The 27,540-nt window shown below is 40.1% G+C and overlaps 1 protein-coding gene across 1 annotated transcript in view; it reads left to right on the forward strand.

The window, feature by feature from the left end:
• Positions 1-27,540, forward strand: part of GNG2 (G protein subunit gamma 2) — a 109,848-nt gene that overhangs the window by 69,968 nt on the left and 12,340 nt on the right. Inside the window, exon 3 of the mRNA XM_012451054.2 lies at positions 18,391-18,506. Within this exon, the coding sequence (XP_012306477.1) occupies positions 18,420-18,506 (87 nt within the window). The 5' untranslated portion in view covers positions 18,391-18,419. The remainder of the gene's footprint in view (positions 1-18,390; positions 18,507-27,540) is intronic.

Below are 27,540 nucleotides of genomic sequence, written 5' to 3' on the forward strand. Positions count from 1 at the left end.
AGTCAAACAACTCATAGAAATAGGAAATAGAATTGTGACTGGGCTGAGTACAGTGGCTTTCACCTGTGATCCCAGCTACTTGGGAGGTGGGAGGATCACTTTAGCCCAGTAGGTCAAGGCTGCAGTGAGCCTTAATTGCACCACTGCACTCCAGCCTGGGGGACAGAGGGAGACGCTGTCTCTAAAATAAATTAATAAAAATAACTGTGGTTGGTAAAAGAATCAAGAAAGAGCAGATCGCCAAAGTCAAGTGAAGAAATTGTTTAAGAAAAAGGAAGCAATCCATTGGGTTAAATAGTGCTGGGAGGTTGTAGTAGCCTGAATAAATGCTCTCTAAAATATCAGGTCCTAATCCTTAGAATCCATAAATGTTAAATATAAGGAAAAAGGATCTTTGCAGATGTGATTAAGTTAAAGCTCTGGATATGAAAAAATTATTCTAGATTATCCTGGTGGGGGGCGGTGCGTAAATCCAGTCCTTAGTACCCTTATAAGAGAGGACAGAGGGAAATGACAAACAGACGAGGAAAAGGCCATATGACCATAGAAGCAGAGATTGGAGTGAATTGACCACAAGTCAAAGAACGCCAGTAGCCATCAGAAGCTGGAAGAGGCAACAAATGGACTCTCCTCTGTAGCCTCTGACAGGAGCATGGCTCTGTTGGTACCTGGATTTTGGCTCAGTGAAGCCGATTTTGAACTCTAGCTTCTAGAACTGTTACAGAATAAACTTAACATTGTTTGAAGCCATCAAGCTTGTGTTAATTTGTTACAGCAGCCACAGCAAACCAAGACAGGGGTCAAATAAGATTAGGGTGGAGAAGTGGTCATTAGATTTGGCCAACTGGAAGTTGGATTTGCTGGTGACTTAGACAAATGTTGTTTCAGGAGGGGAACTGGGGGAAACTATTTATAGTGGATATAAGAAAGAATTGAAGAAGAGGAAGTGGACACAGCAAGGATAGGCAACTCTTTCAAGTTGTCTATAAAGGAAAGCAGAAAAATAGGATACTGGCTGGGGCGGGGAAGTAGAATCAAGGGACAGGTTTTATTTTTGTTGTTGTTGCTTTTTATTTTTTGAAGATGGGAGATATTTTAGATGTTTATATTCTGATGGCATTGCTTCAATAAGGTGGAGAGGAAAATTAATGACACCAGAAAGGACCAGGAAGAAAGTACAAGAATCTAGTCCTTTAGTGAGCGAGAGAAAATGAGAGCCACTGCTCAAGTGAAGGGGCTGCCCTAAGACAGGGGCAGGAGTGTTCATTCACCACAAGAGAAGAGAAGGCACAGCTTATGCAGGCGGAAGTGCAGATGCAGGTAAGTTGGTCATGGGAGAGTGTGGGTGTTCTTCTTGCTGCCGTTTTCTTAGTGAAAGAAGCAGCGAGCTCACTAGCTGAGAATGTGGATGAGGAGACACGAGACATCAGAGGTCTGAGGAGAGAAGGGAAGATGTGAAAATCATGAGGAAATGTGGAAGGAAAGCTGGATAGCATTGAGGATCCACTTGAAGTTAATATCTGTGAATTTTAAATGAGACCAGCTCTCACGATAGTGCTTATTTTGCACTCTAGTTGCTCCAGAATAGGTTTAGAGTTGCATCCAACCAGGATTGGGGTTTTTATCAGCCAGTATCATGGAGAAAGAAAGAGGCAGGATTGCTGTGAGTTAAAAGGGAGTGGTTCCATGATAGACTACGGACTCGAGACCTGGTAAAGCAACACATGAGACCATGAGGGTTTTGAGGGCTGGAGAAAAGGCAGTAAGCTCCATAGATGGAAGTCCTGCTGGAGTCAAAGAATCACTAGTGTCAGGGTACATTGAGAGTGATCTTGAAAGCCAGGAAATGGACACCCAAGAATGAAAAGCTTAAAATCCCCTTTCCAACCAACTGGAATCCTGTGGGTCTTCAGGCTTTTCTGCATAGTCATCCGCTTTCCTTGTACATTTCATTTTGGAGTATGGGCTGAAACTTCACTACACTGAAAGAGTCCCAGGGCTGTGGGACTCACTGATGCAGTGATAGGAATAAAACTACAATAGACCTCTCGAACTGGCACAAAGAACTAGAAAGGAATCAAGCAGTCATTTACCTCAGTACTCTCACTTTACAGAGGGGGAAACTGAGGCCTGGGGGGATGACTCATCCATGATCACTCAGCAAAGTTGAAAGTCAAAACCAGACCTTCAGCCTCAGCATTCAGTACCCTCCATGTTACCCCACACTGACTCCCGCGTTCTCTATGTGAACATCAGTTCAGACCTCGGGGTGCCAGGTCTGTCAGCTCATTAAGCATCTTCATGTCTCTGCTACTTCCATGCCCCTCTGTCTTTCCCTTCACATTTTCATCACAAGACACCACATTTATAAAAGAACTGTCCTCTAAAAAACTCCCTGGAGATCCACACAATTATCTGTTTCTTCCTTTGTATAACATTAAACCTATTTTATTACAGTGCAGAGACCTGCTTAGCAAATACTATTCACACACTAATCAGGGAGGCTTTGTAGTCAAATTAGCTGGCTTTTTAGTCTTTATAAAACAGTGCACAAAAATGATAACTAATCCCAGCACTTTGGGAGGCCGAGGCGGGTGGATCACAAGGTCAAGAGATCGAGACCATCCTGGTCAACATGGTGAAACCCCGTCTCTACTAATACAAAAAATTAGCTGGGCACGGTGGCGCGTGCCTGTAATCCCAGCTACTCAGGAGGCTGAGGCAGGAGAATTGCCTGAACCCAGGAGGCGGAGATTGCGGTGAGCCGAGATCGCGCCATTGCGCTCCAGCCTGGGTATCAAGAGCGAAACTCCGTCTCAAAAAAAAAAAAAAAAAAAAAAAAAAAAAAAAAAAAAATGATAACTAAGTGGAAGTTCCAGCTCAGTTTCTTTAAGCTTAATACATCAGAATGCCTCACCGTTGTGTAGTGATCACCACAGGGAGGGGAGGGGTCAACAGGGGACAGTAGGATATTATTTTTATTTCACAGACTCCCACCCATCCATTCTCCTAACAGGGTTTCTCTAGTAGAGACCCTACATTTGGAAGGGAAGAAAAGCAACTTGGTGAGAAACCTAAACCTTAATAATGCTCCCAATTTTGGGGTATGGCAAAGTGTTAGAAACATTCAAGACAGTAAAAAGTGCATGTAACCAGGTGTCTTAAACCTCAGTTTAAGTCCTTTGTTCTGACACTGTGTTATAGCTATGTTTTCTTTTCTTTTTTTTTTTTCTTTGAGGTTTAATTGGCTCACAGTTCTGCAGGCTGTGTAGGAAGCCTGGCATCGGCATCTGCTTGGCTTCTGGGGAGGCCTCAGGGAGCTTTTACTCATGGCAGAAGGTGAGGTGGGAGCAGGCAAGTCACATGGCCAGAGGGAGAGCAGGAGAGAGAGAGCTACATTTTCTGAGGCAGTTCATATAATCACTCTCTTCCTTAAGTTTTTTATTTGCAAAATCAGAGTCATGGTTTAGTGGGTTTTAAATGCCTCATATTTAATCTCTCTTTAAGGCTCAGTGGCATAAATTTGTAGAGGAGCCATTTTTCTAACTTGCTAATTCCTAGAAAAATCCTCAAGCCCCATCCTGGAGAGTCCTCCCTCCCATGAGTCTCCAGGGGCCACCAGAACTGGACCAAACTTGTTAAATAAAACACAGTGCCACTCTGGGCTCCATGCTTTGGGAGGAATTTTCTAAACCTGTATCACAAGTCAGTCAGGTGTATTAAATCAGTGGTTATAAAGGGATTTCTGTTTTGGATAGATGGTTCTGCAAGATACTTCTGGGTCCTGTTGAACACTTAAGATTTAAGAACTCCGTGCACTCCATGGTATATATTAAGTAAGGTCAGTCAAGTTCGCAGCCTTTGCTTTCTTGGAAGTGCTCTTGGTACCTGGGCACTGATCTCAAAAGTGTTCATTCTATGAGGGTAGGTGAGAAAAGGAAGAAGGTGAGCAGCAGACGTGGTTAAATAGCTCCTTAAAATAGCATCTGCAATCATAGTGGTTTAGGAACTATATATACACAATTGTCAACCCCTTCCACTTTTTTTTTTTTACTTCATTGATTTTTTACTTATTTTTTTAGAAATAGTGTCTCACTCTGTGGCCCAGGCTGGAGTGCAAAGTCATTGCAGCCTCAAACTTCTGGCTCAAGCGGTCCTCCTGTCTCAGCCTCTGGAGTAGCTGGGACTACAGGGTCCATGCCACCATGCCTGGCTAATTTTTTTGTAGAGACAGGCTGGTCTTGAACTCCTGGCCACAAGGGATCCTCCCACCTCAGTCCCCAAAGTGTTGGGATTATAGACGTGAATCATCATACCCAGCTGTGAATTTTAATGTATATAAATTATACCTTGATGAAACTGACTTAAAAAAAAACAGTATATGTGGCCAGGCATGGTGGCCTTACAGGCACATGCCTGTAATCCCAGCTACTCGGGAGGCTGAGGTAGGAAAATCGCTTGAACCTAGGAGGTGGAGGTTGCGGTGAGCCGAGATCACGCCATTGCACTCCAGCCTGGGCAACAAGAGTGAAACTCCATCTCAAAAAAAAAAAAAAACAAGTATGTGTAAGATAAACTCCTGGTCACCAAGTTAACTTTTCAAACAAGCTCCTTTCACCCTTTGGAGATGGCAGATAAACAGCCTTTCTGTAAAAACAGCCCTTTTCTTGGTTCTCCTCCCCACAGGATATAGCTATCTATGCCCTTGGTGAGCAAGTAAAAGGAAAGGTTGCTTGTCCCTTCATCTTTAATTTCTTATATATTATCAAAGGGATATTGGCATAGCAATTTATTTTAAGTACCTAGAGAAGTCATCTTAAAAACAGTATTGATTGAGAGACTAAAAAGTGGCTCTGTACGATACATTATCAGAGATGTTTAATAGCCTTAAAAGATGGGAAAATAAAGTTTGACCCTTGAGTAATGGGGAAGAGTTAAAACAACTTCATTCTCTAAAGGAAATGGAGTGGGGTGGTAAATCTTGCATGTAGATAGTGAGAAATCATCCCAGAAGGTCAGCGTGTATGCAGGGCCCCACAAATGATTATGTATATTAGTTAATATTTCCTTCGCCACATGATATTAGACACAAAAGTGTAAGCACGCCAAGGTGGGAAAAGCACTTGAAAAATTACTGTGAAGATTAACCTGGTTGTCTATACGTGCTAGGGCTGTAGAAGATTTTTGCTTTCTGAATCTCTGTGCTTTTCAGTTTTCTGAAAATGGCAATTTTTTTTTTTGTAAAAAAATAATAGTTTTAAAAGTGAATTGGGAAAAAGTGTGTTACCAGCCCTCCCTGAACTAAGTTGATAAAAGGAGACAGATGTTCTGCTGAGCGTTTATCTATAAGATACAGGCCTGAAGGGGAGAAGGGAGCAGCCAGTTATGGAAGCCTCAGGTGCTAGGCTTACAAGTTTATTCTGTGGCCGCAGGAAGCCTTTACAAACAGTGAAAATGCTTTCCAGAATTATTGAGGTAATCCACAGCCTCTCACATCGTTCAGTGGATGGTTTCCTTAGAAACTTAGTGTAACATGTGCGTGTGCTTCTGGGTCACACACATTAAGCACACAGTAAATCTTTGTTAATGAATTTTAAACCACAATTTAACATAATCACCATCTCTTTAATAGGTTGTTCATGAAAATTAGAAATTTCAAAATTGGATGTAAAGATTTAACAACCTTCTCCCCAAATAGGTTCCCCCCCTTAGGATTGCTCATTAAGTTCTTGCTTAATAGAGACATAATTGGTTATATCCAGAGATTTTTTCCCTTTGACATTCTTATTTCATGATTCTTTTTTCTTGTTCTTTGTTGTGAGGAATGGAGATTATGCATGTAATGTCTTAGGTCACAGTGCTTAGTAGTTGCTCAGTAAACAGTGGTGGTCATTCCTACTCCTTGTATAGCACTTCATAATTTACAACATGCTGTCACAAACATTAGGCATGCAGGTACAATCCTGCATTTGTTATCCCCGCTTTATGGCTGAGCATCTGAGGCCCAAAAAGATTAAATCATTTTCTCACTGTAAAACAGCTGGGAGTGTCAGAGCGAACTAGAATCCAGCTCTTCTGTCTCCTGGCACGTGTTTTCTCACTATTATACCTAGTGTCAGTTGTATCGCTAGAAATATTTCCAAACAACACAGTGATGGCAAACAAAGTGAATTTCACACAAGGGAGTGGAAGAGGTCCAGTTCCTATTTGGGGAGCTCAGCATCTCTTTGTTCACCAAAGGATTTCTCATGTTATGATTTCGGAAGTCTAAGAGACCATCTGAGCAATGGAACGGAAGCTCTGCCAGGGTAGTCTCCCTGAACTACAGGGGTTGCCTGAGGTTCGAGAGACACTGAGGATTTAGGATGGAAGGAGTGTTTTTTTTTTTAAATAAAGAAATTAATTAACCAATAGATAATTTCCTGCAAGGAGGCAGAAGGCTGCTGCCTGTCAGATCCCCCTTGCCTGCTGTTGCAGAGTATTAGACATCCATAGGTTAACGGAACCATTTTTATGGAAACTAGTTCATTACTTCTCTTTTGTTGGAACTCTACTGGTTCATGGTCTGGGCTTCCGGGACTAAAAATCCAACATACACTGTTCAAAGTATTAATCTTTTTTCCTTGGAGTGAACAAAGTCCACCTAGCATCTAAGAATGCCAGCTCCCATTTTTAGGTATAAGCTGTTTCCTTATCCAAGTCTCAGATAAAAACTAAAAGCTTACATGCCATTTTAAAGTTGCAAATGACCTATTCGTTTCATTTTACAAAATTTGTGAAATTCGTGACTTTGAAGTCAACATTTTTCAAGGACTCTGTTTTTTGTCAAGGTTGTTATAAGCAGCTAACCAATGACCCCCTTTCCAAGAGGCAGACTGCATCTTCTAAGGTTAATGTTTTCAAAACCAGCAGTTTACTGGAAAGCAGAGAGCTGTCATTTCAAATGATGGCTTCTGGCACCTGCGTGAGAGAGGGAAGCTGTGTTGTGTCTTACTCTCCACCCACACAGCATAGACGGCTCCCATGCCGATTTGAGGGAAGAAATACCCTGTTTTGTCTCTCTCCCCACTTGGTAAGTGGCAAATTGCCAGCAAAACCGCATGGAAATAGTCCAGAGTGGATTTTAGGTTGCTATGTCCATATGTTGCTCGCTTGGGTCATTTTCTTCCTTCTTGACCCCCACAGCAGGTTTGGTTGTTGGGGTTTCCACACTGGTCCTCATTTGTACTTGCTCTCCCTGCGGCCATACAGGCCATAGAATTGCTATTATGTCTGTGAAAGTGGCCAAATATACCAGAGACCCCAGATTAGGATCAGTCTGGTGCCTCTGAAAATGTGAATTGAGAAGAACTGAAAGAAAATCTTTCCCTGGGGAGACTACTTCTGAAACACCCTTCTGATGAATGTGCTGACCTAATCTAAGCCTCAGTTGCCTTCCACAAGGCATGCAGCGCTAACTTCCCTTGAGTTGTGAGGATGAAACAAGATAATGCATTAAAGCCCTTGGCCCAGTTCCTGGCACATGGCGAAGCTCTTGGTCCATAAGCAAATCTTCATATTAGTGTGAGTTCCTGGTCTTCCAGGAACGAACAAAGCTTTTGACCTGTAAAAAGACGAGGAGTGAAGAACAGGAACAGAGGGAGTCGGGAGGCACTGGGAAGGCTCCTGTTTTGTTTACTTTACAAATCCATGCTTCGTCTTAGCCAGCACCATAGAGTGAGTCCAGCTCTCTGTGTCTGGCCCCACTGTGAACCCCTTGAGGCTGACCACTGTTGGGTATCTTCCTGTTCCTTCCCTTCCCTCCTCTCTTCAAATGCAAGCTTGGGCGGGCAGGGGTGGGTTCAGGATTATTCCATACCCTTTGTCTCCAAGCTCATCCATGCCTGTTGGTATAGACATCTACCCTACACACAGCTGCCCCCACCCTCTCTATTCTCATCTCCTTTTTTATTCTCCATCTCAAATCACACTGCTGCTCAAAAATGAGCCAAGGCAAGTGAGGAAACCAGGACATCATGACACCTAACAGATCTTTGTGACTTCCTAATTGTTGAAAGACATGATTGGGAAAGAGTGACTGAGTGTGCAAGGTGGATTCCCACCCAGATTCTCTGGGGCTTGTAGGAGTTGAGAGAGAAGCAGTAAGCATCGCAATAGATCTTTATTGATTTAAAATCTCCCTAGTGACTGAGAAACCAAAAGTAATTAGTATTTTCTCATTAGTAGAGATTGAAATGTGCTGTTTTAGTATTTTCAGGTCAAAGTGGCGAACTGGCAATAGAAAAAGGTGCCTGACAAAAAACGACCCTGAAACCTGGCAGGCTGATATTCTGCAATAATGACTTGATTCACAATTCACATTTCAGCCACTATTGATAAGTTCACTAGAGTTCTGTTTGTGAAAGCCCTTTAGAGGAATGGATATTAACAGTATTCTAATATATATAATCTAATAGCACATATACCCATCTAATGTATATAAATATGATCAATTTTATGTTGTGTGTATATATATACACCATTTAGTAGATATATAATATAGCATACATTAGTATATAAAATATCAATTTGATGATGGTTTACTTACTTGCTGCAGAATGAATTAGAGTAGGGATCAAAAAAAATAAGTGGCAAAAATGACCAAAGTAAACATGGGTTATGGTTATGAGCAGTTAGCAAAAACATTTAGCCAGATGACTAATTGCAGAATTAGAACTTATAACCAGTCACCAAAGATGTGGCTGACTGACAAACAAGAATAATAAAAATGTTATCAAGTGACTGAGAGACTATAAACCTCCAATTTGTATTCTAGACATGAAAATTGTTTTTTTGCCAATGTAATCCTAACTTGTAAATACACAAAACAAAATCTCTCAGCACCTACTGCAAATATCAAAACACAGTCCTGAGAACTTAAGTCCTGTAACTTAAATTACAGACCCTAGGGAAGTCTGTCTGGGTGCCACCCTTGAAAAACACCATCAAAGTGTGAAAAGGATGGAATCTTCCACAATTAACCTACACTCTCTCCACCCATTATTAAAACATTTGTTTATCTTTGTGCCACAGAAATAAGGGGTTGTGTGTTTATTACTAAGCCCAAATGACAAGAAAATGTATGGTTTCTTAACAGAAAAGTTCCTTCTGAAAGAAATTAAAGTGCTGAATGTATTTTTAGAAAATGAAATCTTCTCTAATGGTTATTATTCCATAACAGGCCTATTTTTCCTGTTCCTTGTTGGATGGGTGGGAGGGGGGTCTATACTCCTCTCATCAGTTGAAAAGAGTAAAATTCCTTCTCTATTATTCTTCAGTCTGGAATTCAGGTGGGATAATTAGGGTATTCTTGCAGAATTCTATCAATCTCTTATACATAATTCGTTTAATTGTTCCAGGGACTTTTGCTATTTGTATCTGTTTTGCTTACTGGCAAATATAACCCGAGATAATCTCATTCTGCCAGTACATTGCCCAAAAGAGACTGCTCTATTTTAAATGAGCAGGGACCAGATAATCCATACAGCATAATATTACTAATGAACCCTTAACACTCACTATTACTGAGAAGGTAATAAGGATTATAAGACATAAGAATATAAAAACCCTGTTAGTTGAAAATTTCCATGTGGAGTGCTTTCTTGGAGCAGATTTTTCATGCATGACTTTATGGCTATTTTTTAGGTATCCTTTCATATTTCTCACTGAGGGTACTATGGGCCTTTGAGCAGCACAATTCATTGTTGACTGGCATACTACAAGGCATTAGAGTCTCCATTTCTGCTCACTAAATGCCAGTGGCACCCCCAGTTATTGTCATAGCCCTAACCAAGCCCACACATTTCCAAATGCCTCATAAGAGTCAGTACCTTCCTGGTTGCTTGCCACTGCCAGTGAGTCTAATATGGGACTTTGAGAAAAGATTGAGTCCCATTAGAATTTCCAGACAGCAGATTACTCAAATTTTATTTCTTTTTTCTTTTTTTCCTTTCTTTCTTTCTTTCCTTTTTTTTTTTTTGAGACAGGGACTCAAACCATCCTTCCTTCTCAGCCCTCCCAAGTAGCTGGGATACAGGCACACACCACCAGACACAGTTAGATTATTAGAAGTTTTAAAAGACATTTTGGCTGTAGAATTCTGAAAGAAGTAACCTTTGGTGTGATTTTTTTCTGATTCAAATTTAAAGAAGTGTAACCACATGCATTCCGTGCTATACCATGGTTGCCATATGATCCAGTACTTGACAGGTGCTGGCAACTGCTGGCCTCACAACAGCTTGTTGGACCAAAGAATGTCTCTGTAGCACTATTCAACCTTCGATCATCACTCCAGCTGATTTCCAGAAATGTTCTGGGATCCCAGAAATGATTTCAGGAATCCAGATTTTCCCCAAGTGAACCTACCCTGACTCCATTTACCTCTGCCCCATCAACTCCTAGAATAGGTGAAGTCTACTGCTGGGCATGCCTCTGGGGCAGTCCTCTGGTGGCTCCAAAGCCAAGTGGGCCCTACAAAGGTAAATTCCAGGGCATCACAAGTCATAGTGCGATACCCTTTCCTCAACGAGAATTCTTATTATATGCAGTTACTTTAAATTTGGGTGAAGGTAGAAGAAGAAAACTTTCTTATTCTCCATTAAGAATCTGTGAATGTAGTATCTTTATACACAATGAATAATCTGAAAAGGAAATTAAGAAAAATAGGCCAGGTATGGTGGTTAGCACCTGTAATCCCAGTACTTTCAGAAGCCAAGGTGGGTGGATCACAAGGTCAGGAGTTCGAGACCAGCTTGGCCAATATGGTGAAACCCTGTCTCTACTAAAAATACAAAAAATTAGCTAGGTATGGTGGCACACACCTGTAGTCCCAGCTACTCAGGAGGCTGAGGCAGGATAATCACTTGAACCGGGAAGGCAGAGGTTACAGTGAGCCAAGATCACACCACTGCACTTCAGCCTGGGTGAAAAAAAAAAAGAATAATTCCATTTCCATTTACAGTAGCATCAAAAAGAATAAGATACTTAAGAATTAATCAGGAAGGTAAAAGACTTATTCAGCAAATATAAAGAACATGTAAATAAATGGAAAAAGACATCCCACATTCATGAATTAGAAGACAATATGGTTAAAATGTCAATACTAGCCAAAGCAATGTACAAATTCACTGCAATCCATTTCAAAATCCCAATAATATTTTTTGTAGGAATAGAAAAATCTGTCTTAAATTTCATGTAGATTCTCAAGGGACCCGAAATAGCCAAAGCAATCTTGAAAAAGAACAAGTTGGAAGACTCAACACTTTCTGATTTCAAAATTTACTGCAATGCCGTGATAGTCAAAACTGTGTGGCACTGGCATAAAGACAGACAATCTATATATATGTAGACCAATAGAATAGCATAGACAGCACAGGAATAAACCTTTACGTATATGGTCAAATGACTTTTGAGAAGGATGCCAAGACCATTCCTCTGACTCAATTTTGCCATTAAAAAATGCCATTGACAAGGTGGCTTAAAGAGTAAGCATTTATCTCTCACAGTTCTAAAGGCTAAATGTGCAAGATCAAGATGTCAGCATGATAAGGTTCTGCTGAGGGTTCTCTTCCTAGTTTGCAGATGAGTGTTTTTTCCCTGTTTACTCACATGGCTGAGAGAGAGGAAAAAATAATTTTTATTTGAGTACTAATCTCATTTATGAGGACTCCACCTTCATGACCTAATTACCTCCCAAGGGCTCCACCTTAAAATGCCATTATATTGAGAATTAAGCTTTCACATATGAATGTGGGGGAGGACACAAGAATCCAGGCCATAATTCAATGGGGAAAGGACCACCTTTTCAACAAATCATGATAGAAAAACTGGATATCCACAGGCAAGAGAATGAAGTTAGCCCTAACACTGGGAACAAAAATGAACTTAAAATGGATCAAACACCTAAACATAAGAACTAAAAACTATAAAACTCTTAAAAGAAAACATAGGGCAAAAGCTTCATGACATTGGAGTTGTATGTAACATCAGAGACATGGGTGACAAAAGCAAAAATAGATAAATTGGACTCCATAAAATGTGAAACTTTTGTGCTTCAAAGGACAATTCAACAAAGAATAAGAATAAATTTTTGTAAACCACATATATGATACAGAATTAACATCCTAAATATAATGAGACACCTAAAACTCAACAACAGTAACAAAAACCAATTCAAAAATGGACAACAAACTTGAATAGGCATCTCTGCAAAGAAATATGAATGGCCAATAAACACATGAAAAGCTGCCCAATTCATTAATCATTAGGGAAAAACAAAAACCAAAATGAGATACTATCTCACACCCATTAGGATAGCTACTATAAAAAAATAAAATAAAATAAATGAAAAAAGGTAGGGTGCAGTGACTCATGCCTATAATCTCAGCACTTTGGGGGGCCAAGGTGGGCAGATAATGAGGTCAGGAGTTCAAGACCAGCCTAGTCAACATGGTGAAACTCCGTCTCTACTAAAAATACAAAAATTAGCCAGGCATGGTGGTGGGCGCCTGTAATACCAGCTAATCAGAAAGCTGAGGCAGGAGAATCACTTGAGCCTGGGAGGCGGAGGTTGGAGTGAGCTAAGACCGTGCCATTGCACTCCAGCTTGGGTGACAGAGCAAGACTCCATCTCCAAAAAACAAAAACAAAAATGAAAATAACAAGTGTTACCATATGATCTAGCAATTTCACTTCTGGGTATAACCCCCCAAAATTGGAAGCAGGGTCTTAAATATATGTTTGGACTCCCATATTCACAATAGTCATAGTAGCTAAAACATGGAATCAACCAGTGTTCATTAATAGATAAATGGATAAAGAAAATGTGGTGTATACATGCAATGGAATATTATTCAGCCTTAAAAAGGAAGGACATTCTGACAGGCCCAAGTGTGGACAAAGCTTAGAGACATTATGCTGAGTGAAATAAGCCAGTCACAAGAAGATGAATATTACACAATTCCACTTCTATGAGATACCTAAAGTAGTCAAATTTATAGAGACAGGAAGTAGAAATGGTGGCTGCCAAGGGTTGCGGGGAGAAGGGAATTAGAAGTTATTGTTTGACAGGTATAGAGTTTTAATTTTGCAAGATAAAAGAGTTCTGGAGATGGATGGTGGTGATGATTTCGCAAAAATATACATGCATTTAATACCACTGAGCTATATGCTTAAAAATGGTTAAGATAGTAAATTTTATGTTGTGCATTTTATCACAATTGAAAAAAAAGAAAATCAGTGTAGATATCTTCTTTTAGCATAGATGGAGGGGTGTGTGTATGTGTGTGATGCAGGGTCCAAATACCTCAAACTTAGAAGACAAACTTTTTCTTATTTACACACTTAAAAATTTTTTTTTTAAGATTCTTTGTTTTGTTTGCAATAGTCAGCTTTATAAGGTTTGAAGAAATTCAAATAAACCAGGAATAGAGATACATCACTTGGTGTTTCAGGAAATAACTAGAAAGCATGGATGCACGTATGTTGTCTTTTATAACATATACAGAGCCACTTGCTTCTAGGATACCATGCATTTAACATTTTGGGGTATAGTATTTAGTTTGCTTGACCTTCAAATTCTGCAAAAGTCACAACATGAGCAAAAGGTCTATAAGGAACTTCAAAAAATTATGATCTGTTTTTAAAAGATCTAGCAACATACTATTCAAAATTGGAATTTTGTGATTCACAGTAGAGGTAGAGAAGATTGTCTATTGTGAGCCATGCTCATGGACTGAAAACTAGATGTGGGCAAATCAAAAGCAACTAACAACTAATATGCAGATGTTGTCTGATGTTTCGAGAAAGTGGAAGAAAGAGAATATATTAAGAACATATCAGGTAATTCAGCAAATTCAAATGAGTATATGGATGTACATTCTATATTGCAGTCCGTTTAAAAGAGAAAGAAAAAGGAAAAGGCTGATCACAAAGAATAAAAAACCATTGGGTAGAAAGGAATGAAGCATCAAAATGTGTACAGTTTCAGAGAGGGGCGCACATGGCTTAATTCAGTCTCCTCACACTGCTCCAGCTCCACCCCAGTGTTTGCAGCTGCGGTCGTCCTCCTCTCTCCCCTTCACCAACACTGGCTGCCATTTTGTCTCCTCCAGTCCTACTTCTTCATCAGTTGATCCTGCTCTCTGGTGTCCTTCTTTTGCTCCTATTTTAGCTTATGGCCTGTGGAGATCCCCCACTAAGTGACTCTAAACCCAAAATAGATCCAGTGTCCATTTTACATGAATCTCACCCTTCACCCAAATGGCTCTATCACCTCTTAGGGAAATAAACACTTGTTTGGAACACTGGCCTAGCACTTTACAATTCTTTCAGTCTTCAGGAGGGGATTTTTTCATTGCTTTTATGGGAAATCAGCTGGATGTGAAAAGGGGGGAAATGCACTAATTGATTCTAAAAGTGGCACTCGATTCTGCCTGGTTCATACAGTAAAACAAGAACATTCAGTGTGTGGCTGCCTAAAACTAGGAGCACAAATCAAAGCCTAGGTTTCCTTTTTCTCTTTAGTCTGTTTCAAATGTAGTTTTCTCTCCTGCATTTCTAGACTCCTGCTCCATCCTTCTTCTTTCCCCATCTCAACTTCCCACCTCCCTACTTCCCTTCCTTGCGTATACAGAGTCCTTCTTCCATGATAGGCAGAATAACAGTCCCCCAAAGATGTTCATGTCCCAATCCCCAGAACCTAGAAATATATTACATTACATTACATTACATTACATTACATTACATTACATTACATTACATTACGTTACATGGCAAAGAAGAATTGAAGTTGCAGATGGAATTAAGGTTGTTAATCAGCTGACATAAAAACAGGGAGATTATCCTAGATTATCTGGGTAGGCACAATGTAGTTGTAAGGGTCCTTAAAAGTGGAAGAGGTGGGCAGAAGAGAAGTCAGAGTCAGAGAGAGATGTGACTTCAGAGGAGATCAGAGTGATGTGATATGAAAAGAGCTCCATTCACCTTTGCCAGCTTTAATGACGGAGGAAAGGGCCAAGAGCCAAGAAATGCCGACAGCCTCCAGAAGCTAGAAAATGAAAGCAAGTGGACTCTCAGAGCCTCAAAAAGGAACACAGCCCTGCTTATACCTTGATTTTAGCCCAGTGAGACCCATTTCAGATGAATGCTCTCCAGAACTAGAAGATAATACATTTCTATTGTTTAAGCCTCTAAACTTGTAGTAATATGTTACAGTAGCAATGGAACCAATATATTCTCTATCTCAGCCTCCTCAAGCCACTCACAGCTTTTCCCAGGGAGCATGGAAAGGCCTTGAGGGACAGACTTTCCTTGATGCTTGAATGACAATAATGGGTCATTTATACTCAGTTAATACCAGCCCTGTTGGCTAATGACAGAGAATCTCTTAATAATCGTGCTATCAATAAGATACCACTTATTTCTCTTTCATATCAAAGGTAGCCATCTCACAGTTGGCATGGTGGGTCCACAGAGTCAGTAAGGACCCAGATCCTTCCTGTTTACCCTAGTGTAGCAGTCATTCTAGAGGTTCAAGATGGACTTCTGTGATCAATGCAGATGCCTCCCAAGCCAGTAGCAGGAGGAAGGAGAGACAAGGCATATGCCTCCTCCCTTCAAGAACATTTCTGCTTAAATCTCATTGGCCAAAACTTAGTCATGTAACTATACCTAGCTGCAAGGGAGGCTTGGAGTGTATCTTTTTGTTTTGTTTTTTTTTTTTTTTTTTTGAGATGGAGTCTCCCTCTCACCCAGGCTGGAGTGCAATGGCGTGATCTCAGCTCACAGCAACCTCCGCCTCCCAGGTTCAAGCAATTCTCTTGCCTCAACCTCCTGAGTAGCTGGGATTACAGGTGCATGCCACTATGCCCAGCTAATTTTTGTATTTTTAGTAGAGACAGGGTTTCAACATCTTGGCTAGGCTGGTCTCGAACTCCTGACCTCATGATCCACCCGCCTCAGCCTCCCAAAGTGCTGGGATTACAGGCGTGAGCCGCTGCACCCAGCCGGAGTATATCTTTTAGCAAAATACACCTAGCTAAAATTCAGGGTTCTTGTGGTCTCCACTAAGAAGAAAAAATGTATTGTTACTAATGAGGAAAAAAATTGGTATTAGAAGGCAAGTTGTTATCTCTGCCACAGGTGACCCTGTACTCTGATATAGATTCAGGGCAGAAGAGTAACTGGCCAGAATCTTAAATCTCCCAATAAGAATTTGGTAATTCTGTGATAGTCTGCATTCTAACGTGATGAGTGAATTCCAGTTTGGCAGAAACGTTAGCTTCACTGAACAGCATCCAGGGGCTTGTAGATTGTGGCTACTTCCAACATTGGATGAATGGAAGAGTTAGGCTACCCTACTGAATAAGTCAATACTCCATCTTGGCCCTGTAAAGTCTTCCTAGGCTGTTAGATGTTTGTTTAATTGTGGGGCATATAATTTCCCTATGAGGCTATGGTGATTGGGTCCTAACCATGCCGATGAAATAATAGTTGTTAAAGTCTCCTTTTATTCTTTTGTTTATTCTTCCTTCTTTGATCTCCAAATGTATAAAAATAGTGTTCAGAGATCTCTGTGACTTCAGAAATTCCTTCAATCTTCCCTCCCATTTTATTGTCTCCAAACTCTTTGAAAATAAATTGAGGGAACAATTAATTATCTTACAATTTATTTTGTAAATGCTGTTGGGTGGCTTATTTTGCAGTATTCTTTATAAAGTAACATTCTCTGTGATGGGACTTGTATGTTTACAGAGAGTTATACATAATTTCTTCTTTTGTCTTAAAGAACTAGATATCAAGAAATAAGTACCAACAGAGATCATGTATAGACTTTTGCTTTTTGGTCATTAAGACAAGAATTATTTGTTGATTTCAGTTGGTAGGTGAAAAAAAAATCTCTGTACAGAATTTGTTATGGGTTATTCTTTATTTTCCAGCTTTTCTATGTGTTCTCTCTCTCTCTTTTTTTTTTTTTTTTAAGATCTGATCTTACTTCATTCTTTGGTAAAAGGATTGCCCAAAGCTAGCAGAAGTCATTATTTTTTATATAATATCTTCAGAACAAGATTCCATTAGTATTGACTGAGACAGTGTTTAATGTTTCTGTTTCTTGGGTCATGTACTCTAGTCAAATCAAAGCACTTAAGTATTGCTTTACTATTGGATATCAGCGATCTCAAGGAGCATGTTTACACAGATGGTCCTAAAATTGCATATGACACCTTGACATGAATTAAGACTTGTTCAGTGTATTGGGGAAATGGGCATTGAGAATAAGATATTTTCCAAGATGAACAACAATTATCAAGTGAGATGTTGTGTCAAGAAAGGATTCGAAGAGAAATGAACAGGGGATATGATTTGAAGAGGGTGGGAAGCCACATGGAGAAAGAGGTATGGCAGAGACAAAGAAACCATCTCACAATCTGCCTAGAAACAGAACTCCACTCCCAAACTCCTGGCCTCAAGGGATCCTCCCACCTTGACCTTTCAGAGTGCTGGGATTACAGGCATGGGCCACCATGCCCAGCCAAGAACTCTACTCTCAGAATGTTTCTGTTCCAGATTTATAAAAGAAATAAGTTAATAAGTTTGTTATACTTTATTATAACACTGGTGAACTCATTGACATATTTAACAATTTAGGCATGGCAATCCCTCCCACTTGGCATGAAGATGTGTCCCTGAGGAATTATGAGTAGACAGTTGTGACTCAAACCTTAATTTCAAATAGAATGGGAAGGAATGGCTATTTACAATACTGGATTAAGTGACGGTGAAAAACCAAGCCTCCCACTGTAGTATCTCTGTAGTATAATACACTGAGGTGGTCATAGTTGACCAGAAGGATGGGGTTTGAGCCCATTGGGAGAAAATTTAAAGCAGTGACATTAGTCCTGAAGGAGCTTATAATTTACCATCCTCCCCTCTGCCAATCTTTCATTCCTCCTCTGAGGGCACTTACCATAGTTTCTGACAATAGTAACACCCAGCAAGCAGCAGCAATAATAATGCACACTGTCACCCTTACCATTTTGAACTTATGAATTGAAATAACTTGAATATCTTGTTTTCTTAATGTGGCAATATGTCTTATTCTACATAACTTTGTAAAATTCTTCGGTTTTTTTTTTTTCCTCTGAGGAAGGGATGGGGAAGTAGGAAGAAATGGAAAATCAAACCTCATCCTCTGGTCTGCCTGCCAATCAGATGTAATACCGACTGAGGATGGAGAGGGCTGGAGAAGCTGGGCCTGGCTATGTCCACTGCTTTGAGATCCTCTAGTTGTGATGAACTTGCACATTTGCTGGCTCGTGAATTCTCTGATACAATCATCTTTTTTTTTCCTAGTGTTTCTGAAAGACCTATCAAACACTCCGATGGCCAGCAACAACACCGCCAGCATAGCACAGGCCAGGAAGCTGGTAGAGCAGCTTAAGATGGAAGCCAACATCGACAGGATAAAGGTGAGGACGACCCAACCCTACACTTCCTCTAGCCTGAGTCTAAAGCATGTGACTTGCAGTCATCTGTCATGGGACTGCTCTTTCCTAGAGAGGGATAAAACCAGTAATGACAGGAAAGCATCTTAAAGATTAGGCAGAAGTTCATTTCTCATATGTGTCTTTGCCTTCTCCAGCATAAAATAATAGAATAAATTAGAACCTCTTTCCCATGTAGAATTAAAAATGAACAACACAACACAACAAAAAAGCAAAACAGGCTTATGGTTAAATTCAACTGAGAGAAATTAGAGAACGCATGAAATGTATCAGTGCACCCGTTTACCTCCCTGTCCTGATGGAAACCCTTTTCTCTTTTGGTTTTTAATTGTTTCTGTCCTGGCTCAGGTTCTAAGGCTAAATGTCTATCCTGTGTGTCTAACCCTTCTAGTTATCCTTGCACGTTACAAGTTTTTTCTTCTTTATACTTTATTAAATTCTCGTTCTGCCAAACATGAAAGTCACACCTAGTCTTCCTAAGAAGTCAGACAACAAAGAGGCTTAATGAACGTTCATAGTCTACGTTTCTTTTTTTCCTCTCCCTTCCCAGACCGAACCTGACAGCTTTGCCTTAAGTTAGGACTAATTCATCTTGAACCAAGACTTTAAATTCAGACCCTTTGTTGGTAGTAGATTTCAGATGAAAAGTTGCGTAGTATTTTGTCATTATTAATAGATAGCAATGGCAGGGTGGCAGAGTGAATTTTTATTAACCATCAAAACTTTATTGCCCCAGAAATAAAATGCCTTACCCAAGAATTCTTTGAAATGCAACTCAGAAATACATCTCATTGTACTAAAATTAAGTTACAACATTCTTCCAAATGCCTTTTAAAAACTAGAATATTTTTTCTATTTTTTCTATTTTTTCCCTACCTAATTCAGTACCTGGGCAATCCAGCTGTGCTTTGGAGTGTGACAGGGTTGATAAACTATAGCTCATGGGCCAAATCCAGCCCACTGCCTATGTTTATAAATAAAGTTTTATTGGAACACACTCATTCACATATTGTCTGTGGCTGCTTTCACTGTAAAACAGCAGAGTAGAGTAGTTGTAATAGAGAACATATGGCCCACAAAGCTAAAATATTTACTCTCTGGAGCTTTACTGAACGTTTGCTGACCCCTGCTCTACAGCAGTGGTTCTCAGCTCATCTGTGTGTTCCCAACACCCAGAGAGCTCTATAAAAGGACCAATTACCGAACCACACCCAAACCAATTAAATTAGAATCTCTTGGGATATGATTCAGGCATCAGTATTTTTTTCAAAGGAATTTTCAGTTAATTTCGATGTATAGTCAAGGTTGAGAACCGCTGTCCTGTGGGAAGGAGTTTGCTTGTGCTAAGTCCCATCAGGTATGTGCTAGAGCATGAAGAGAGAGCTCTTCTTCCTCCACAAATAAGATGAGCAAATACCCATGGACATTTTTCCATTTATCCTAAATCTCCTTTGTAAAATTTGATACCTAGTAATGGACCACAGGATTTAATCAGGTCCTGCTCTTCTCTCAGCAGCCTTAATTATTCTTCTTTATTCATGACTGAGATCAAGAAAGGGGCCTTACCTTGCTCCTTTGCCACCTTCCTCTTCTCCTCTTTTCTTGCTCCTTCTTTTTTTACTCTATTGCTGAAAAAGTACAAAGTGACAGGTAGGCACAATACCTGCTGGGAGAAGTGAAGTGGCCCATGGATTGTCAAATCAGAAAAGGTCATTCCGTTCTTTTTGAGGGAGAGGAGCTTCTGCCCATAGGCCTTCTGGAAAATACCACTTTGACTTTTGAAGTGGTCTAACTATGATAAAAGTTTGTGAAGCTCTACTGTGGTTGATGTTTTCTGTTACTACTCAGCATCCCTAGTTATTCTTCCTGAAGGAGGATATGACGTGGTAATGGGTGATGAAAACTGACAGCAGAAGAAAGAGAATAGAAATAGAGCTTTTCGGAAATAGGTTAGACCATATCATCCCTCACCTGAATTAATGACTGCAAGGGGCTCCGCAATTCGATCTCAACACATCTCCATCCCCTGCCATCAATTACCTTCCATACTGCTGCCAAATATAATGTTCTAAAAGAAAATCTAACTACATATCTCTTCACTGAAAATCAGCTCATGATTCCCCATCACCAGTAAAATAAAATGGCAGACTCTTTAGCAGTGTATACAGAGCTCCTCTGGCCCTGTCATCTCTTCAGCTTCATTCCTTCTCTCTTTTCTGCACACCGTATAGAACCACTTTTAATTCTTTTGATGGGAATTTTAAATGTCTAGAACATCCAATCTCCTTTGCCCCCTCCCTTACTGCTTTATTTATCTTACTTTACTTAACACGTAACTAACATGTAAATAATACTTAACACTTAACTGCATTGACTCATCGAAGATTCAGATCAACTTATTAGGTCCTTGAAAAAGTTTTCATAGATGCTCATCATAAGGTTGGATTTTTGCTGTTCGTTTTTGTTGTTCATTTATTTATTTATGTAATAAATACTTTTTTTTTTTTTTTTTTTTTTTTTTTTTTGGAGACAGAGTTTCGCTCTTGTTACCCAGGCTGGAGTGCAATGGCATGATCTCGGCTCAACGCAACCTCCGCCTCCTGGGTTCAGGCAATTCTCCTGCCTCAGCCTCCTGAGTAGCTGGGACTACAGGCACGCGCCACCATGCCCAGCTAATTTTTTGTATTTTTAGTAGAGACGGGGTTTCACCATGTTGACCAGGATGGTCTCGATCTCTTGACCTCGTGATTCACTCGCCTCGGCCTCCCAAAGTTCTGGGATTACAGGCGTGAGCCACCGCGCCCGGCTTATATAATAAATAATTTACTGAGAGCTTTCTAAATTGCCAGGGCTTGTTACGTTCTAAAGAAATGGAGATAGTCAAAACATGATTCTTGCTTGCAACAATCCCGACCTAGTTGGGGGCGACAAAAAATTTGAACAAGACCTATTATTGATGCAAACAAGATATCCAAGAAGCAGAGTTACCAAATGTCGTCAGAAAAAAGCCAACACCACACTCTGATTGCCCTTTGAAGAGTTACAAATAAATCACTACTAAAAAAGAAACAAAGCGTGAACCTGATAAACCCAGGGCAAGTAGTTGCCTTCCTGGGTGATCTTCACATTCAGATCTCTGAATCCCGCTTGACGTCACTGGACCTTACATTGTTAGAAATACAGCAGCATCCTGTATTTCAGCATTTGTTCTGTACCTCAGAGCCAGGCACAGGCTTGCTGTGGTGAAGTGACAGATTATTTTTAGTTTAGCGGTTGGATAAAACGTCGACTGCGTTGACATGGTTGTCACTAGCTGGTTTAGGGCTTGGTTATCTGTCTTTAGAAGTTCCTTCAAGGCTTTTGAGCATTCAGGCTTCTCCACCTACTTTCCATGCACGATCCTGTCAGCAGGAAGGGGCTTCTCTCTGAAGATCCCAGGCTTGTGATTTTCCAGTGAAAGTAGTGACCTCCTCAAGCTATAAAGGATAGCAATGGCTTTACATATGTCTGGCAGAACCTACTGCAACTGAGGTGGCAAAGAATAGGACTCTTAAGAAGAGGGTTTGGGGACATAGATGGCATTAGAGTTGTTGAGGGTCCCTTAAGCAGGCGGTGGCCTTATCCCTCATGTGGCCCCCAGAATAACTTACGCTGGGTAAAGTAGCCCTGCTCTATGAATAACATAGTCATATGAATAACATGTTTGTTTTTAAGCCTTCTTGTTTTCTATCCTTTTACATCACAGACCCTGGGAGATTTGGGCTAATGAACCCATTATCTGCTTAAAAGCCTCAGGCATATATAAATTGTATTCCCAGCCTTTTTCTATTTCTTTGTTAACATTTCATTCAAGGACAGAGGGTGAAGAGAAATAAAAGGAAAATGGGAAGAGAGTTAGGGGAAGGAGGTGAGAGGGGCTGTGGACTGTGACACCTGGATGAATGAAACAGCAATAGTCTCACACTAACACTGACCAAAGACAAAATGAAAGAAACCTTGTCCTTAGAGCACAAGGGGAGGGAGCATGCACAAAAGTAAAGGACTGCAGGGCTTTGGCAAATCTCTTTATTCATCATTATATTAGGACTCTTTGAGTTTCTAATAATAGGAATCTAAACCAAGCTAGCTTAAGCAGAAAGAGGTACTGATTATAAAAGATACAGGATGTCTCCATCCAAGAGCAGAAATGTGGCCGGATAGGCAGTAGAAGTGGGAACTGGAAGGCCATTGGAAACTGCGAGTGCTCCATCACCTGTCTCTGCTCCTCTCTATGTGTTCTCCTCTTCCTTTTCCTGGGAAGAAGGGATTTTTTTAGCTGCCAGGTCCATATGGCAGGCACAAGATGGCTGCCCATGGTTCCCAGGATCACAACTCATAGTTCCAGCTCCATGAAAAAAGAGATGGCTTGATTCAATCCTTTTCTGTCTCCATAGCATATAGTCCTAGAGTGCCATCTCTGTTCCAGCAAGAATGAGCTGCCTCCAGCTTCAATCAACTGACATTAGAATTGAACTCCATTACACAGACAAAGCCCCTAGGAATTAACCTGCCCATGTGGAGGAATGAGAATGGGTATGGGAATCATTGTAGGCTGGAAAGATGCTCTTTGGCAGGAGTTGCTATTAGTACTATGAAAAATAATGTAGATATAAGAGCAAAAGATATAAGATGCAAAGCCAGGAGCATGGGTAAAATGACTGCTTCTTAATTGATTGACTGCACCATAAATTGACCCCACAGAAAAATGTGTCATTTCTCCCATATACTCCCAACACACCTTTCCAAGTGATTCTCCTTACTGACTATGCAAACTGTGACCTCTCTGTGCTATGCAAAGTGTGACCTCTCTGGTTATTCTGGGTTTCTCACTGAGAATACCCTCCCCCTTATTTCTTTGCCTCTGCAAATCTTATCCCGCCTTTAGGGGTCAGCTCAAGTTCCTACTTGTTCATTAATCTCTTTATCTAATCTGACCATATTTACTAATTAATTTACTAATTAGTTTCATCTTCATCAAATGAATTTTTCCACCTAGACTACATAGTCATTGTCAAAGACCACAACTGTCTACTTCTTTGCATATTTCATGGTTCTAGGGTGCAAAAGCATTTTGTAGACAGCTTTAAGTTTGTATATTGAGTGTCATATAACAAAACATCAGGAACTGTATTCCCCATGACATTCCCAATTACGTTCATGGACTTGGAGATTCCAAGCATGAATGTAACTGTATAAATAAAACTGTGGTAACAGGGGGAGTTCAAATTTAATATTATTTAAAAGGATGGAATTGGTAATATTAAAGAAAGGTAAATTGTTTCATATCATTGTATGCTCGTAAGTATCTAGCATTTTTAGTGTGCCTTCTGTTTAAAACACTTTAACATAAAAAGAACAGACTGACTTTCATAATGGGGACAAATATGTATAAATTAGTAAGCCAAATATGGACATTCCTAATGATAAAGTCATCTTTATGATGATTGACTATAATAATAGATTGAAATTGAACTTCATGGAACCCTGTAGTGAGAAATGGTCCAGTTAGACACCATGCTTGGAACGAGAGAGAGGACATATATTCTAGGTTTGGGACATTTTAAGTATTTTTCCAGCATTTGGACTGAGAGCTTTAACAGCACTTCCCTAAAATGCTTGTGTTCAATTTCATTAGGAAAAATGAAATACAATCCTCCTTCTAGGCCAATGGAGAGTATTATCAGAGATGATAAAATCAGTAAAGTATATCAAAGGACTAAATAGAGGAAAGGGCTGTGTTCAAAGATGGCCAGTGCTAATTCATTTCATTTGCTGAAAATAAAGCAAACAAATTTAAAGTTGAAATAAGGCATACATTAATAATGAAGTGTAAAACTTCATTGTTATGATGGTTGATATAATTTTTTAAAGTTCAATAAATACTAATTAATTACCAAGTACATATTTAGCCTTGTACATCACACCTAACAGCAATAGAAGTAGTACTATACAACCTTTGTAATTTGAAAACTCTGGGAAATTAATTTTTCTGAATAGCCTACTTTTTATACCAGATAAAGTCTCCCTACTTAAAAATATAACTACTTTGGATGCTAGGATTGAATGTCCTTCTTCTTTCATCAAAGAAATAAATATAATGTATTTTGCTTAATGACTGCTTTGAAAATTATTTACTTCCTTAAAAAAAAATCCTATCGATAAGTACTTTCAGTTACTATCACCTTGAAGGAGCAGGAGGAAGACAACTTAGAAGAGTCACACGTGATTTTATAAATACAAAAACAGCAGACATTTGTTCATACAATTATACTTTCTCTAGTGTTACAATCAAAGTTTGATTGTGAGCACTCTTTACAATCATAGTGGAAAAATCCTTTAGACTCACCTTCGGCCACTGGCACTGATACAGGCATCACAGTGATGCAGACCATCCTGGTGATGTGTAGGGCATGAAGGTGTTGCAGACATGGTGATGCAGACATCATGGTGATTCCAGGCCATCATAGTGATACAGACATCATGGTGATGCAGTCATTGTGGTGACACAGATATCATAGTGCTGCCATCATCATAGTGCTGCAGTCAGCATGGTCATGCAGGCATCATGATAACTTCTGCTTTTCATTCCCTACATTACTGATCTTGTTCTCCATAGCACCTTTCATATTTTCAATATAGTTTCAAGACACATGAAAGAATACTTAATTTTCTTATGCATTTATACTGCTTAACATAGACTTTGACTTTCCTCACTTGAATTACACATTAATTATTCAAAGAAAAATAAAGCCTTTCTTTAAAGTTGCCAAATGGCCAGGCGGGGTGGCTCATGCCTGCAATCCCAGCAATTTGGGAGGCCAAGGCAGGCAGATCCCCTGAGATCAGGAGTTCGAGAGCAGCCTGGCCAACATGGCAAAACCCCGTCTCTACTAAAAATAAATAAATAAATAAAGTAGCCAACAGCTTTTGAACTGGTAAAAGATCTTTCTAGATAAATGTCAGACCAACCTTGTTTGAAAATTTTGTGATCTCTTCCCAGCAATTAGGCAGTTTCTTTTGCCTTGCCCACATTGCCAGGCCTCTATATGCTCTGTTATAATAACATGCTGTGAAGTAGTAAGAGATATATATGTATTGATCTCTGCCCCCAGTTCCTGACAGAGCTCCCAAAACCTTTGTAAATAGGGGTGCTAAGACCATCTTTTGTTCTCATATTTGGTCTTTGACCCTGGTCTCTAAGACCTATGTCATTTCTTGGGTATAAGAGCACGTTTTGTTCCCGTGAGGTGATTCTTTGTGAGCTTCTAGATGAGCTAATAATCTTTCATGCCTGCATGACAAACCCTCCATAAAAATCCCAAAAGAACAGTGTTCGGAGCCACACACAGCGGCTCACACCTATAACCCCAGCACTTTGGGAGGCTGAGGCAGGATGATAGCTTGAAGCCAGGCATTTGAGGCCAGCCTGAGCAACAAAGTGAGACCCCATCTCTACAAAAAAATTTAAAAATTAGCTGGGCATGGTGGTGCGCACCTGTAATCTTAGCTAATTGGGACGCTGTGGCAGGAGGGTCACTTGATCCCAGGAGTTTGAGGCTGTGGTAAGCTATGTTCATGCCACTGCACTCCAGCTTAGGCAACAGAGGGAGACCCTGTCTCTTAAAAATAAAAAATAAACCAGAGTTCAGAGAGTTTCGAGGTTGGTGAACATGCTGGGAGAGTGATGTACCCCTACTCCAAGGGGATACAAGCTCCTACACTCGGGACCCTTCCAAACCTCACTCTATTTATCTCTTTCTCCAGCTCTTCATTTATATCCTTTAAAATATCCTTTGCAATAAGTTGGAAATAGTAAGTAAACTATTTACTTGGGTTCTGTAAGCTGCTCTAGCAAATTATCCAACCTGAAGAGGTAGTCATGGGAGCCTCTGATTTGTAGCCAAGTCAGACAGAAGTTGTGAGTAACCTGGGGTCCTACTACTTGTTACTGGCATTTGAAATGGGGGACAGTCTTGTTAGACTAATTTCTTAACCTGTGGGATCTGTTTCTATCTCCACATAGATAGTATCGGATTTGAATTAAATTGTAGGATGCCCAGGTGGGACAGAGAATTGCTTGGTATGGGGAAACCCACACATCTGGTATCAGAAAAGAAGCATGTAGAGTGGTGTAAGTATAAAGTAGGAGGAAATAGTTTGATTGTATTTCTATATACACTTCTCATTTCAAGTCTCCATCCAGTGTAATCTTTGAAATCCTTTTAAGCAACAAATTAAAGTTAAGTCAACCTTAGATGGCTCCATTAATGCAGGCCGCCCAACTGAAGATGTAATTTAATGACTGATACCCTTAATGCACAGGCAGTTTCCCATGTGTATAGTCAATGACAACCTGTCTGTGCTTATTTCTTTGCCTGATGGCTTGCAAGCATTTTGCAACATCAGTTTTAAGATGTGTCTCAATTTCAGATGTGATGAAGATGGATTCTGTCTCTACCTTCTGTTTAAATTTGGGGATCTGGTTTTTATCCTTACTGACAACTGCTTCCTCTTGGCACTGTCAAGCAGTCTTCCAAGAGTAATTCTCCTGGTTTTTTGGAGCCTAAAATCATAGTCCAGTAGCCTTTATTGAAGCTGTCTAGAGACCCCCCTCCCCTTACTTCCTGGTTCTCAGTTCCAGTCTGGTTTGGTGAGGATGCTGGATAGCAAGGTTTCAGCAATTGCTAATCTGCGGAGATCCTTGCTGTGATCAAAAGTGAAATCCTTCACCTGTCTGGTAGATCCCATCCCCTAAACCAAGAAAACTGTTCCACCAGTTTATTCTTTCACCTCCTGCCTATCCTGCATCATCAGTTTTTGATTCTCTACCTCATTTCCATTATCATACATAGTATTATTTCTCCATCTTAAATAAAATTTGTTTTTTTTCTTGATCCTTCCACTTCCCCTTCCAGCAACTGCCTTGTTTGTTGACTTTTTTTTTTTTTTGCAGTATAAC

Source organism: Aotus nancymaae, unplaced genomic scaffold (assembly GCF_030222135.1).
Source record: "Aotus nancymaae isolate 86718 unplaced genomic scaffold, 86718_ANA_hifiasm-v0.15.2.pri h1tg000062l, whole genome shotgun sequence".
Lineage (NCBI taxonomy): Eukaryota > Metazoa > Chordata > Mammalia > Primates > Aotidae > Aotus > Aotus nancymaae.